The 15,771-nt window shown below is 52.8% G+C and overlaps 1 protein-coding gene across 4 annotated transcripts in view; it reads right to left on the bottom strand.

Annotated features, from left to right (window-relative positions):
- The window catches only part of Cdc14a (cell division cycle 14A), a 153,594-nt gene that overhangs the window by 52,592 nt on the left and 85,231 nt on the right, over positions 1-15,771 (bottom strand). For all 4 annotated transcript variants that reach the window (XM_075981533.1, XM_075981531.1, XM_075981532.1 and 1 more), the window contains one exon: positions 12,604-12,691. In XM_075981533.1, coding sequence (XP_075837648.1) covers positions 12,604-12,691 — 88 coding nt within the window. The remainder of the gene's footprint in view (positions 1-12,603; positions 12,692-15,771) is intronic.

Below are 15,771 nucleotides of genomic sequence, written 5' to 3'. Positions count from 1 at the left end.
ATCAGTCATTTGGGATTCACCCATTCAGGGTTCACCGACTCTTGGCAAACCAGATAAGTGACCTCATGTGAGCCAGAGGGTTGCACACTGTGCTCTTGGCTCTGTGCCCTGCTCATCCCGTCCGTTGTATTTTTTCTCTCTCTCAGCTCCAAGCCAGCCCTTCAACTGTAATTCTGTAATTCTAAGACTGAATGCTAGTCTCTATGCAAATTACTTCTCTAGCATCCTTCCTGTTTGCTCTCAAAGTAGGAGAGACCAAAGCCCTCTCAAAGAGGGCGACCAAAGCAAGGCTTTCTTCTTATCCTGACAGCATTTCCATCAGAACTCCTAACTTAGCCCGGCAGGCCCTGCACAGGCCAGACATCTTCTCTGGCAGCATAGCCTCGGGGTGTCCACTCCTCAAACCCCAAATCTACACAGCAATGGTTATTCCCTCTGAGCACCTCCTATCCCCAGCCTCTGTGGTCCTCGGTCTATCCCCAGCCTCCATGGTCCTTGGTCCTCCTATCCCCAGCCTCTGTGATCCTCGGTCCTCCTACTCCCAGCCTTTGGGGACTCCCTGCCTTCTCCAGAACCCACTACACTCTTCATGGCTGTCTTTCTTGCTAGCCTTCACTGTGCCAAACTCTCTGTACTGAATTCCCTGCCTGAGTGTGGCTGACATCAAGATGTCTAACAACAGGTGCTTCTGAAGATGTATGGAAAGAGGAGCCTTTATTCGCTGGGGGTTGGGTGCACACTAGTACTGCCATTATGGAAATCCACACGGAGGTCATTCAAAAAGTTAAAAACAGATCGACCTTAAGACCTAGTTATTAACTCATGAACATACATGCAAAGGACTCCAATCCTGCTACAGACATACATACACATTCATACTTGTTGCTACCCTATTCGCCTAAATGTCCATGAACTGTCAAGTGGGTAATGAAAATGTGGTATCAATTTGCCATGGATTTTACTCAGCCATAAAAAAATGAAAGTTGCAGGGAAAAAAATAAAGATGGGTAGATCTGGGAAGTATAATATTGAGCAAGGTGACCCACACTAAGAAAGACAAAAACCACATGTTGTCTTTCATCTGTGGGTCCTAGTTTGTAATGAATACTTGTATTTATACAAATGGACAGAGAAAAAATAAAGCTAGAAAACCAGAGAGAAGAGCAAGAAAGGGTGGAAAGAGGCACTAAGGAAGCAGAGGAAGGAGGGTCAGAGGGGCACAGTGACGTGAAAGTGGGAACAGAAACTGGGGAGGTAATAAGAGAGGCTGGGGTACAGGACAGCAGGTGAGGTGATGGAGGGCTGGGGTATAGAGGACAGCAGGTGAGGTGATGGAGGGCTGGGGTACAGGACAGCAGGTGAGGTGATGGAGGGCTGGAGTGTAGGACAGCAGGTGAGGTGATGGAGAGCTGGGGTATAGAGGACAGCAGGTGAGGTGATGGAGGGCTGGGGTATAGAGGACAGCAGGTGAGGTGATGGAGGGCTGGGGTGTAGGACAGCAGGTGAGGTGATGGAGGGCTGGGGTATAGAGGACAGCAGGTGAGGTGATGGAGGGCTGGGGTGTAGGACAGCAGGTGAGGTGATGGAGGGCTGGGGTACAGGACAGCAGGTGAGGTGATGGAGGGCTGGGGTGTAGGACAGCAGGTGAGGTGATGGAGGGCTGGGGTGTAGGACAGCAGGTGAGGTGATGGAGGGCTGGGGTACAGGACAGCAGGTGAGGTGATGGAGGGCTGGGGTACAGGACAGCAGGTGAGGTGATGGAGGGCTGGGGTACAGGACAGCAGGTGAGGTGATGGAGGGCTGGGGTATAGAGGACAGCAGGTGAGGTGATGGAGGGCTGGGGTGTAGGACAGCAGGTGAGGTGATGGAGGGCTGGGGTATAGAGGACAGCAGGTGAGGTGATGGAGGGTTGGGGTACAGGACAGCAGGTGAGGTGATGGAGGGCTGGGGTATAGAGGACAGCAGGTGAGGTGATGGAGGGTTGGGGTACAGGACAGCAGGTGAGGTGATGGAGGGCTGGAGTGTAGGACAGCAGGTGAGGTGATGGAGGGCTGGGGTGTAGAGGACAGCAGGTGAGGTGATGGAGGGCTGGGGTACAGGACAGCAGGTGAGGTGATGGAAGGCTGGGGTACAGGACAGCAGGTGAGGTGATGGAAGGCTGGGGTACAGGACAGCAGGTGAGGTGATGGAGGGCTGGGGTACAGGACAGCAGGTGAGGTGATGGAAGGCTGGGGTACAGGACAGCAGGTGAGGTGATGGAGGGCTGGGGTACAGGACAGCAGGTGAGGTGATGGAGGGCTGGGGTGTAGGACAGCAGGTGAGGTGATGGAGGGCTGGGGTATAGAGGACAGCAGGTGAGGTGATGGAGGGCTGGGATACAGGACAGCAGGTGAGGTGATGGAGGGCTGGAGTGTAGGACAGCAGGTGAGGTGATGGAGGGCTGGAGTGTAGGACAGCAGGTGAGGTGATGGAGGGCTGGGGTATAGAGGACAGCAGGTGAGGTGATGGAGGGCTGGGGTACAGGACAGCAGGTGAGGTGATGGAGGGCTGGAGTGTAGGACAGCAGGTGAGGTGATGGAGGGCTGGGGTGTAGGACAGCAGGTGATGTGATGGAGGGCTGGGGTACAGGACAGCAGGTGAGGTGATGGAGGGCTGGGGTGTAGGACAGCAGGTGAGGTGATGGAGGGCTGGAGTGTAGGACAGCAGGTGAGGTGATGGAGGGCTGGGGTATAGAGGACAGCAGGTGAGGTGATGGAGGGCTGGGGTGTAGGACAGCAGGTGAGGTGATGGAGGGCTGGGGTATAGAGGACAGCAGGTGAGGTGATGGAGGGCTGGGGTACAGGACAGCAGGTGAGGTGATGGAGGGCTGGGGTACAGGACAGCAGGTGAGGTGATGGAGGGCTGGGGTGTAGGACAGCAGGTGAGGTGATGGAGGGCTGGGGTATAGAGGACAGCAGGTGAGGTGATGGAGGGCTGGGGTACAGGACAGCAGGTGAGGTGATGGAGGGCTGGGGTACAGGACAGCAGGTGAGGTGATGGAGGGCTGGGGTGTAGGACAGCAGGTGAGGTGATGGAGGGCTGGGGTACAGGACAGCAGGTGAGGTGATGGAGGGCTGGGGTATAGAGGACAGCAGGTGAGGTGATGGAGGGCTGGAGTGTAGGACAGCAGGTGAGGTGATGGAGGGCTGGGGTACAGGACAGCAGGTGAGGTGATGGAGGGCTGGAGTGTAGGACAGCAGGTGAGGTGATGGAGGGTTGGGGTACAGGACAGCAGGTGAGGTGATGGAGGGCTGGGGTATAGAGGACAGCAGGTGAGGTGATGGAGGGCTGGAGTGTAGGACAGCAGGTGAGGTGATGGAGGGCTGGGGTACAGGACAGCAGGTGAGGTGATGGAGGGCTGGAGTGTAGGACAGCAGGTGAGGTGATGGAGGGCTGGGGTACAGGACAGCAGGTGAGGTGATGGAGGGCTGGGGTGTAGGACAGCAGGTGAGGTGATGGAGGGCTGGGGTACAGGACAGCAGGTGAGGTGATGGAGGGCTGGGGTATAGAGGACAGCAGGTGAGGTGATGGAGGGCTGGGGTGTAGGACAGCAGGTGAGGTGATGGAGGGCTGGGATACAGGACAGCAGGTGAGGTGATGGAGGGCTGGGGTATAGAGGACAGCAGGTGAGGTGATGGAGGGCTGGGGTGTAGGACAGCAGGTGAGGTGATGGAGGGCTGGGGTACAGGACAGCAGGTGAGGTGATGGAGGGCTGGGGTGTAGGAGAGCAGGTGAGGTGATGGAGGGCTGGGGTACAGGACAGCAGGTGAGGTGATGGAGGGCTGGGGTATAGAGGACAGCAGGTGAGGTGATGGAGGGCTGGGGTGTAGGACAGCAGGTGAGGTGATGTAGGGCTGGGGTACAGGACAGCAGGTGAGGTGATGGAGGGCTGGGGTACAGGACAGCAGGTGAGGTGATGTAGGGCTGGGGTACAGGACAGCAGGTGAGGTGATGGAGGGCTGGGGTACAGGACAGCAGGTGAGGTGATGGAGGGCTGGAGTGTAGGACAGCAGGTGAGGTGATGGAGGGCTGGGGTACAGGACAGCAGGTGAGGTGATGGAGGGCTGGAGTGTAGGACAGCAGGTGAGGTGATGGAGGGCTGGGGTGTAGGACAGCAGGTGAGGTGATGGAGGGCTGGGGTATAGAGGACAGCAGGTGAGGTGATGGAGGGCTGGGATACAGGACAGCAGGTGAGGTGATGGAGGGCTGGGGTATAGAGGACAGCAGGTGAGGTGATGGAGGGCTGGGGTGTAGGACAGCAGGTGAGGTGATGGAGGGCTGGGGTACAGGACAGCAGGTGAGGTGATGGAGGGCTGGGGTGTAGGAGAGCAGGTGAGGTGATGGAGGGCTGGGGTACAGGACAGCAGGTGAGGTGATGGAGGGCTGGGGTACAGGACAGCAGGTGAGGTGATGGAGGGCTGGGGTACAGGACAGCAGGTGAGGTGATGGAGGGCTGGGGTATAGAGGACAGCAGGTGAGGTGATGGAGGGCTGGGGTACAGGACAGCAGGTGAGGTGATGGAGGGCTGGGGTATAGAGGACAGCAGGTGAGGTGATGGAGGGCTGGGGTACAGGACAGCAGGTGAGGTGATGGAGGGCTGGGGTGTAGGACAGCAGGTGAGGTGATGGAGGGCTGGGGTATAGAGGACAGCAGGTGAGGTGATGGATGGCTGGGGTGTAGGACAGCAGGTGAGGTGATGGAGGGCTGGGGTATAGAGGACAGCAGGTGAGGTGATGGAGGGCTGGGGTGTAGGACAGCAGGTGAGGTGATGGAGGGCTGGGGTACAGGACAGCAGGTGAGGTGATGGAGGGCTGGGGTATAGAGGACAGCAGGTGAGGTGATGGAGGGCTGGAGTGTAGGACAGCAGGTGAGGTGATGGAGGGCTGGGGTATAGAGGACAGCAGGTGAGGTGATGGAGGGCTGGGGTACAGGACAGCAGGTGAGGTGATGGAGGGCTGGGGTACAGGACAGCAGGTGAGGTGATGGAGGGCTGGGGTACAGGACAGCAGGTGAGGTGATGGAGGGCTGGGGTATAGAGGACAGCAGGTGAGGTGATGGATGGCTGGGGTGTAGAGGACAGCAGGTGAGGTGATGGAGGGCTGGGGTATAGAGGACAGCAGGTGAGGTGATGGAGGGCTGGGGTACAGGACAGCAGGTGAGGTGATGGAGGGCTGGGGTACAGGACAGCAGGTGAGGTGATGGAGGGCTGGGGTACAGGACAGCAGGTGAGGTGATGGAGGGCTGGGGTATAGAGGACAGCAGGTGAGGTGATGGATGGCTGGGGTGTAGAGGACAGCAGGTGAGGTGATGGAGGGCTGGGGTGTAGGACAGCAGGTGAGGTGATGGAGGGCTGGGGTACAGGACAGCAGGTGAGGTGATGGATGGCTGGGGTATAGAGGACAGCAGGTGAGGTGATGGAGGGCTGGGGTACAGGACAGCAGGTGAGGTGATGGAGGGCTGGGGTACAGGACAGCAGGTGAGGTGATGGAGGGCTGGGGTACAGGACAGCAGGTGAGGTGATGGAGGGCTGGGGTGTAGGACAGCAGGTGAGGTGATGGAGGGCTGGGGTACAGGACAGCAGGTGAGGTGATGGAGGGCTGGAGTGTAGGACAGCAGGTGAGGTGATGGAGGGCTGGGGTACAGGACAGCAGGTGAGGTGATGGAGGGCTGGGGTACAGGACAGCAGGTGAGGTGATGGAGGGCTGGAGTGTAGGACAGCAGGTGAGGTAATGGAGGACTGGGGTACAGGACAGCAGGTGAGGTGATGGAGGGCTGGAGTGTAGGACAGCAGGTGAGGTGATGGAGGGCTGGGGTGTAGGACAGCAGGTGAGGTGATGGAGGGCTGGGGTATAGAGGACAGCAGGTGAGGTGATGGAGGGCTGGAGTGTAGGACAGCAGGTGAGGTGATGGAGGGCTGGGGTACAGGACAGCAGGTGAGGTGATGGAGGGCTGGAGTGTAGGACAGCAGGTGAGGTGATGGAGGGTTGGGGTACAGGACAGCAGGTGAGGTGATGGAGGGCTGGAGTGTAGGACAGCAGGTGAGGTGATGGAGGGCTGGGGTACAGGACAGCAGGTGAGGTGATGGAGGGCTGGGGTATAGAGGACAGCAGGTGAGGTGATGGAGGGCTGGAGTGTAAGACAGCAGGTGAGGTGATGGAGGGCTGGGGTACAGGACAGCAGGTGAGGTGATGGAGGGCTGGAGTGTAGGACAGCAGGTGAGGTGATGGAGGGCTGGGGTACAGGACAGCAGGTGAGGTGATGGAGGGCTGGGGTGTAGGACAGCAGGTGAGGTGATGGAGGGCTGGGGTATAGAGGACAGCAGGTGAGGTGATGGAGGGCTGGGGTATGGACAGCAGGTGAGGTGATGGAGGGCTGGGGTACAGGACAGCAGGTGAGGTGATGGAGGGCTGGGGTACAGGACAGCAGGTGAGGTGATGTAGGGCTGGGGTACAGGACAGCAGGTGAGGTGATGGAGGGCTGGAGTGTAGGACAGCAGGTGAGGTGATGGAGGGCTGGGGTGTAGGACAGCAGGTGAGGTGATGGAGGGCTGGGGTGTAGGACAGCAGGTGAGGTGATGGAGGGCTGGGGTGTAGGACAGCAGGTGAGGTGATGGAGGGCTGGAGTGTAGGACAGCAGGTGAGGTGATGGAGGGCTGGGGTGTGGGACAGCAGGTGAGGTGATGGAGGGCTGGAGTGTAGGACAGCAGGTGAGGTGATGGAGGGCTGGGGTATAGAGGACAGCAGGTGAGGTGATGGAGGGCTGGGGTATAGAGGACAGCAGGTGAGGTGATGGAGGGCTGGGGTATGGACAGCAGGTGAGGTGATGGAGGGCTGGGGTACAGGACAGCAGGTGAGGTGATGGAGGGCTGGGGTATAGAGGACAGCAGGTGAGGTGATGGAGGGCTGGGGTACAGGACAGCAGGTGAGGTGATGGAGGGCTGGGGTGTAGGACAGCAGGTGAGGTGATGGAGGGCTGGGGTACAGGACAGCAGGTGAGGTGATGGAGGGCTGGGGTACAGGACAGCAGGTGAGGTGATGGAGGGCTGGAGTGTAGGACAGCAGGTGAGGTGATGGAGGGCTGGGGTGTAGGACAGCAGGTGAGGTGATGGAGGGCTGGGGTGTAGGACAGCAGGTGAGGTGATGGAGGGCTGGGGTGTAGGACAGCAGGTGAGGTGATGGAGGGCTGGGGTACAGGACAGCAGGTGAGGTGATGGAGGGCTGGGGTGTAGAGGACAGCAGGTGAGGTGATGGAGGGCTGGGGTGTAGGACAGCAGGTGAGGTGATGGAGGGCTGGGGTACAGGACAGCAGGTGAGGTGATGGAGGGCTGGGGTACAGGACAGCAGGTGAGGTGATGGAGGGCTGGGGTGTAGGACAGCAGGTGAGGTGATGGAGGGCTGGGGTACAGGACAGCAGGTGAGGTGATGGAGGGCTGGGGTGTAGGACAGCAGGTGAGGTGATGGAGGGCTGGGGTATAGAGGACAGCAGGTGAGGTGATGGAGGGCTGGGGTACAGGACAGCAGGTGAGGTGATGGAGGGCTGGGGTGTAGGACAGCAGGTGAGGTGATGGAGGGCTGGGGTACAGGACAGCAGGTGAGGTGATGGAGGGCTGGGGTGTAGGACAGCAGGTGAGGTGATGGAGGGCTGGGGTGTAGGACAGCAGGTGAGGTGATGGAGGGCCGGGGTATAGAGGACAGCAGGTGAGGTGATGGAGGGCTGGAGTGTAGGACAGCAGGTGAGGTGATGGAGGGCTGGGGTACAGGACAGCAGGTGAGGTGATGGAGGGCTGGAGTGTAGGACAGCAGGTGAGGTGATGGAGGGTTGGGGTACAGGACAGCAGGTGAGGTGATGGAGGGCTGGGGTATAGAGGACAGCAGGTGAGGTGATGGAGGGCTGGAGTGTAGGACAGCAGGTGAGGTGATGGAGGGCTGGGGTACAGGACAGCAGGTGAGGTGATGGAGGGCTGGAGTGTAGGACAGCAGGTGAGGTGATGGAGGGCTGGGGTACAGGACAGCAGGTGAGGTGATGGAGGGCTGGGGTATAGAGGACAGCAGGTGAGGTGATGGAGGGCTGGGGTATGGACAGCAGGTGAGGTGATGGAGGGCTGGGGTACAGGACAGCAGGTGAGGTGATGGAGGGCTGGAGTGTAGGACAGCAGGTGAGGTGATGGAGGGTTGGGGTACCGGACAGCAGGTGAGGTGATGGAGGGCTGGGGTATAGAGGACAGCAGGTGAGGTGATGGAGGGCTGGAGTGTAGGACAGCAGGTGAGGTGATGGAGGGCTGGGGTACAGGACAGCAGGTGAGGTGATGGAGGGCTGGGGTACAGGACAGCAGGTGAGGTGATGGAGGGCTGGGGTGTAGGACAGCAGGTGAGGTGATGGAGGGCTGGGGTACAGGACAGCAGGTGAGGTGATGGAGGGCTGGGGTACAGGACAGCAGGTGAGGTGATGGAGGGCTGGAGTGTAGGACAGCAGGTGAGGTGATGGAGGGCTGGGGTGTAGGACAGCAGGTGAGGTGATGGAGGGCTGGGGTACAGGACAGCAGGTGAGGTGATGGAGGGCTGGAGTGTAGGACAGCAGGTGAGGTGATGGAGGGCTGGGGTGTAGGACAGCAGGTGAGGTGATGGAGGGCTGGGGTACAAGACAGCAGGTGAGGTGATGGAGGGCTGGGGTATAGAGGACAGCAGGTGAGGTGATGGAGGGCTGGGGTACAGGACAGCAGGTGAGGTGATGGAGGGCTGGGGTGTAGGACAGCAGGTGAGGTGATGGAGGGCTGGGGTACAGGACAGCAGGTGAGGTGATGGAGGGCTGGGGTATAGAGGACAGCAGGTGAGGTGATGGAGGGCTGGGGTACAGGACAGCAGGTGAGGTGATGGAGGGCTGGGGTATAGAGGACAGCAGGTGAGGTGATGGAGGGCTGGGGTGTAGGACAGCAGGTGAGGTGATGGAGGGCTGGGGTGTAGGACAGCAGGTGAGGTGATGGAGGGCTGGGGTGTAGAGGACAGCAGGTGAGGTGATGGAGGGCTGGGGTGTAGGACAGCAGGTGAGGTGATGGAGGGCTGGGGTACAAGACAGCAGGTGAGGTGATGGAGGGCTGGGGTATAGAGGACAGCAGGTGAGGTGATGGAGGGCTGGGGTACAGGACAGCAGGTGAGGTGATGGAGGGCTGGGGTGTAGGACAGCAGGTGAGGTGATGGAGGGCTGGGGTACAGGACAGCAGGTGAGGTGATGGAGGGCTGGAGTGTAGGACAGCAGGTGAGGTGATGGAGGGCTGGGGTACAGGACAGCAGGTGAGGTGATGGAGGGCTGGGGTATAGAGGACAGCAGGTGAGGTGATGGAGGGTTGGGGTACAGGACAGCAGGTGAGGTGATGGAGGGCTGGGGTGTAGGACAGCAGGTGAGGTGATGGAGGGCTGGGGTATAGAGGACAGCAGGTGAGGTGATGGAGGGCTGGGGTATAGAGGACAGCAGGTGAGGTGATGGAGGACTGGGGTACAGGACAGCAGGTGAGGTGATGGAGGGCTGGGGTGTAGAGGACAGCAGGTGAGGTGATGGAGGGCTGGGGTACAGGACAGCAGGTGAGGTGATGGAGGGCTGGGGTACAGGACAGCAGGTGAGGTGATGGAGGGCTGGGGTGTAGAACAGCAGGTGAGGTGATGGAGGGCTGGGGTGTAGGACAGCAGGTGAGGTGATGGAGGGCTGGGGTACAGGACAGCAGGTGAGGTGATGGAGGGCTGGGGTACAGGACAGCAGGTGAGGTGATGGAGGGCTGGGGTATGGACAGCAGGTGAGGTGATGGAGGGCTGGGATACAGGACAGCAGGTGAGATGGTAGAAAGTTGGGGTATAGGGCCAGTAGGTAGGATGGTAGGGAAGCACCTCTACTCAAACACACTTCTTTCAAAAATGCCATAATGATATCTAATACCATGTTGGCTAATTTTAAAAGATCTTAAGTGCGTGAATAAAAATTCCTTCTGGCTGGAGTCCCAGGCATGGCTCCCATTCTCCTACAGGAACCCTGAAGATACACTATTTCTTCTGACCACTGTCCATTTTCTAGTTCTCTGGCCTTCTCTTGGCATTTGTGAGTTGCCCCACATAGGCCAACAGACGTCGTTTTAGTTCACTTATCAGAACTGGTTCTATGGCCTGCAAGGAGGAGCACTAGCTGGTGAACTTGGCCATGGTCAACAAAAGATGGAGGCAGAACTGGAAGGCAGGGTTTACTAATCCCAGCCTGAGAACATTCGAGGGACCAGGCTACAAGAAGCTTCCTCGTCTCCTGTGTGGACACAATAATTTATACACACAGAGAGAAAGCATTGCTTTTCTACTTATGGAAATCAAATCTGTTTCCCTATTGGTTTCCTTGGTAAGATAATTTCCCAACAACAGGCTCGGGACAAAGGGTTGTCATGAGGAAATAAAAGCTTCTGTAGGAACTCCAAGTCCATGGGAAGCCCTGCTTAGCTGTAGCAGCTGCTGGGAACCTCTGCGTGGGTTCCTGGCATCCCTTGAACCTCCTGATGGCCCCTGCCAGGTTTGATACCTATCTGGTTTCTCTACCACCAAGGTGTGAGAATTTCTGCCTATACACGAATGTCCATGAGGAGTAGATGGAAGGTTGAGCTAATACACCTAGACTATAAGGGAAATCATGGGTATCTTTTGAGGAAGCACCAGAGCACACTTGTAAACACATGGTATTGGACAGTAACAATACCTAATCACTTGCTGTGCCCCAGGCACCATACAAAGTGCCCCATATGGATTATCTCGGTAAACCCCACCGTTATAGAATAACTAAGACCTGAATGGCTTACTGTCCGTGCTCACGTAGCTAGGCAGCGTTTAAACCCTCTCACTCAGATCCAGCACCTGGGCCAGTGCTTCTTTCAGGTAAGGCTCAACTTACTTCCAAGGAAGAGACTAGGATGGAGTTTTTTTAAAAACAAACTAAAGAAAGTCTTAAAATGTCTTTGAATTAACTAAAGTCAAGAAATAATCCAAACATCCTATGACTTCGCAACAAGTGTGTGGCGGTGTTATCATCGCGTTAGGAGACTTGCCATAAGGAACTAGTGTTTTAGCAATGTGGTTCCCTGGGAATGTGGTCTACCCAGCAATGTGGTCTACCCAGGGCGGATGGGTGGCTCATCCAACCCTTACTCCATCTTGCCACTAGATGGCGACATCGCATCAGAGAGGCTCAGGACCCAGAGGCGCAAAAGAGCAGGCTAACCACACACAATTTCAGAGCTAAAAGAGACCTCAGTTCATCTCTTCCCAGCACTCGCTCTAAGGGTGGGAAAGTGAAGAAAAGCTGGCTTAAATGACTAGTCTGTGTATGATGTTATGCTGGTTAGCTCATCAGTGATAAAAATCTAATTGTGTAGTAGCTAACGGACCTGACGCCTTAAGACCCTTCATCTGGTATCTCCAGTCCTCTGAGGTGAAAATCAACTCCCCTCACTGGGCTACACAAGGGAACCGATGCGCGGAGAAGTTAGGAAGCTCACTGCAGGTCCCGCAACCAGTAAGGGACAGCAAGCCAGGCTTCAGTCTCCCTACAAAGACTTCATATTTCCAGGATTCTCTGTCTCAAGCTACCCTCCAACCCTCGAGAGTGTGTGTGGGGGGTGTGTGTGTGTGTGTGTGTGTGTGTGTGTGTGTGTGTGTGTGTAGCATTGTCTATTAAAAGAAATGTTTTGAAATCTAAAATCCAAAATATGTGTTTCATTCTATAGTTATAATTCATTGATTCAAACTTATTTTTAAAAAAAAGAAAAAAAAAGAGGAGGCCTGCTCTTTCCCCATTACCAAAACAGTATGAATTAAGGTGGCTCAATGGATTCATTACCCAGCTGTAGACCCTACAGGCTACAGGACCAACCTGTCAGGCAGCCAACAGCTTTCTCTTTGAATTTCAGGTCTATTCCACGGGAGGGGATCCATGCCTAGAACTATAAATCTGGTCAAAAGCCTTCAACTGGGGAGGTCATAGGCCCTGGAAAAGGGGAGGAGGGGAGTTATCTACTGCTGTCATTTTGCTAACTGAACACCCTGCTAAACTGCCTTCTAAACATTTGTTCAAGCCATAAACTAGCGCTGCTCTCAACCACGGACAGAGAAGCTGTGAGCAGCTGTCAGTGCAGAGATTCATAAATTCAGTTAGAGGCTGAGAATAAGCTGAGCACTCACCCCTAAATGGGACAGTTATCTCTCTCTCTTTCTCTCTCTCTCTCTCTCTCTCTCTCTCACACACACACACACACACACACACACACACACACAAACACACACTCATACAGGCACACACACGCACGTATGCATGCACACATACACACAAAAAAATAAATCTGCTTTTAAAAAATAAAAATAAAAAAGAGGTTGTAGCGCAACATACTATAAGTTTAGCATTTAATACACCATTTAATTTTGAAACTCATAAAACAAATATTCCTTAAAAGATATTAGCAAAGGAAAAGAACAGATTCAGAAATAGAGGAAGTAATGAAATTGAACTAAAATAAATGTTTAGTTGGTAAAGGAGAACACAACCTACCATTTTCAATTTTGCTTTTAGGATGTGGTCCACTAAACGCTAAAAATTTCCCTGGAACAATCCAGTTGAAGTCCCCATTTTCAACTCGCTGGCAGAATTTGTGGAAAAAGAAAAGAAAATAGTTTATAATTTTTATGCAACTTATGCAATCTTTACAAATAAAACCACTTATCACACTATCAGTACTAGATCAACGGGACTTGAACGAAGACAAGCTGACAGAAGTTTCAAGTTGCACTTGATTTACAAAACACTATTTGTGAAGTCCCTGCGTTCTACCCAAACAATGAAATATTTAGATTTTCTGAAAAAGTTATGTCTCCTAGTCAGTCTACTATGAAATAAGATGAAAATAGTGCTTATTCCAGCAAAAGTAAAAAATATAGGCTGAGGTAAGAGAAAACCTTTCATGATCATGGTAATAATAATTATAATAATAATAATTCACAATAAACACATTCCCTTTTTTTCCTGGTTGCTTTTGTTGTTGTTGAGTGGAGCTGAGTCTACTTCCGGTGCTAATTTAAAGACTGTCAGGAAGGCAGAATGAGACACATTATTCCTCCGAGCGGTGGTTCTCAACCTTCCTAGTACTGAGACTCCACCTCGTGGTGACCGTTCCTCATGTTGTGGGGACCTCCAACCACAAAATTATTTTCGTTACTATTTCCTTACTGTAATTTTGCAACTCATAATATAAATATTTTGTTTTCCAATGGTCTTAAGCGATGTCTGTGAAAGGATCGCTTGAACACTCAGGGGTCACGACCCATAGAGAGCCACTGCGAACCACTGCCTGAGTACACGCGAAACCGCTGAGACGATGTCTCCTGCAGGGGGGCGCCAAACCCAAACAAAGGCTGGCAATAAGACAGCCGCTTCTACCTCTGGCTAATCACCCGGCAAGCTGATTTACCAGGTCAGACCTTCCAACTAGATTTTTCCGTGAAATCCTTCTTTGAAACGTTGGCTATCTTTCGATAAGCTTTTAACTCCTATGAAACCAAGTGAACTGTACCTGCAGGCTGAGTGATTGGTTAGCATTAGCCTTTGGTTTCCATACTCAAAGTAATCGTTAGAAAAGGCCTAAAGACCAAGAAGATGGGTCACCTTGCCTGGTTCCAGTACCTCCTCCCTTTCTCTTCCCTTCCTTGTACTATTAACCCATCAGGACTGGAACAGGGATGGGTTATACCTAAGGCTTTTCAGGTGACTGGGAGACTTCCGTGTAATGCATTACAAATATTCACACCTGCACACAAACCACTCCACCCCTGGCCCCAAGTCTCCACCTTCATCAGGGAAGCAACGGTTTCCGGGTAAAGAACTCTTCCTCTGGTTTATGTGAGGGCATCCATGATAGGCGTCTGAGCCAAACAGAGCTTGAACTCTTCAGCAGTACAAAATAAACATGTATCAAATGCATTTGAACGTCAAGGAAATCAGAGGAACTGCTTCGTTTGTGTGACCCATTACCACCGCCATGAAAATCAAAACATGGCTAATTCCTATTCCTTAAATCTTTCCAATCATAAAAGATATAAAAGAAACTTCACATGGCATCTTGAAAATGTGTCCATTGTAGTAACCTAATCATAATAAACATACTCTCTTCATAAGCCCCCAAGATCTTGCAGACATATAAGCACATATGTAGCTATCTCTTTGTAACAATTGCAATAAAGAATCAAATGTATAACTTTCCACTAAGAAATTAAACAGTTTCTTGTTTAAATGAAACAGTCTAAGTGAAAGATTCAATGTGCCCCTGAGTAAGCTTAATACACTGTAAAAATTCAAGAATAAGCATAGACTTCAATTATCAACAGACAAAAGCAATTTCTTATCAACAGCAGAAGGCAGTGGCTATCTGTCTTCACTATTTCTGTATCCTTGACCCCTAAAGAGGGCAGATGAATATATTGTATTACAGTATCTGTTCATTTTGATTACAGACATCTGTTTGGTTAAACAGTAACCTTTTATAATCAGTCACTGGATAGAGCAGTGAGCTAAAGCCACTATAATACATCAGCAAGATAAATTCACTACAGTATCAACAGAATCGGGCTTGTGAACCTTCCGACCTTAAATGGTAAGCATTAGGTGATGTTCAGCTCTATTGAGCAGCCTGGGAAAGGTTTGTAGAATATACAATAGGATTTAGGTCTTAGATTTAAGTTTGAAAGAAAAATAGTAAGAAGGTTACGGCTTTTAGCTGACCTAATACAACGTAAGATTGCTTTGGTAATGTCCCAGAACCATCGTCCATGCTCCTAAGGTGTTAGTGACAGAATATTTTAAATGACACAAACCTGTTTTCCTAATTAAACTTTAAAGAATCTAGATCAGACAGAAACTTCCGATACTTTCCAGCCCTACAACATTTTGTAAAGAAATATCTAAGGGAGGGTGAGACAAGGGCCATTGGCTCAGCATCTAGGCTGATGTAAAGCTAGCACCGGATACCAGTTAGAAACACCGCAGATGATCTGCACTCCAAGAGCCCCAGGCAGACAAACGTCATTTTCTAGAATGGATGTGTCTAGATGCTGTAACTGACCATACTCTAGGATTCTCCAGGCCACAAAAGATTACAATTTCTCTCGAACAGCTAAGTTGCTGTTCTTAAAATGGAATTTAACTTGAAAGCATGCTTCTACACTTACATATATATATAAGAAATATATGTGTATCTCTGGTGTACTATTCACAAATACCCTTTCCAGTCCAAATATCAGAACATTTTACCATTGCCACAGGTCATCAGTAAAAACCAAAAGGCCTTCGGGTTGATGTCGAGACTTTCCCAGAACGCATGTGCTAAGAACTGTAACCTGGTGCAACACATAGAATATTAAGAGGCAGATAGAGGTGGGCGGTCCTTGGGCTTCTCACAGGTCAGGGAACCCTGATTGCTCTTCGAGCAGTTGAGGGAGGGGGACTTGATCGGGGGAGGGGGAGGGAAATGGGAGGCGGTTGCGGGGAGGAGGCAGAAATCCTTAATAAATAAATAAATTAAAAAAATAAATAAATAAATAAGAGGAAAACCATTAAAATAAATGAATATAATTAAAAAAAAGAATATTAAGAGGCATCCTTAGTGCTTTGGTTTGGGAATGATAAGATCAAATATGAGCTGATGTGGGAGTGTCATATATCAATCTG

The sequence above is a fragment of the Microtus pennsylvanicus genome, chromosome 7 (genome assembly GCF_037038515.1).
Source record: "Microtus pennsylvanicus isolate mMicPen1 chromosome 7, mMicPen1.hap1, whole genome shotgun sequence".
Lineage (NCBI taxonomy): Eukaryota > Metazoa > Chordata > Mammalia > Rodentia > Cricetidae > Microtus > Microtus pennsylvanicus.
This window is presented reverse-complemented; position numbering and strand designations above follow the sequence as displayed.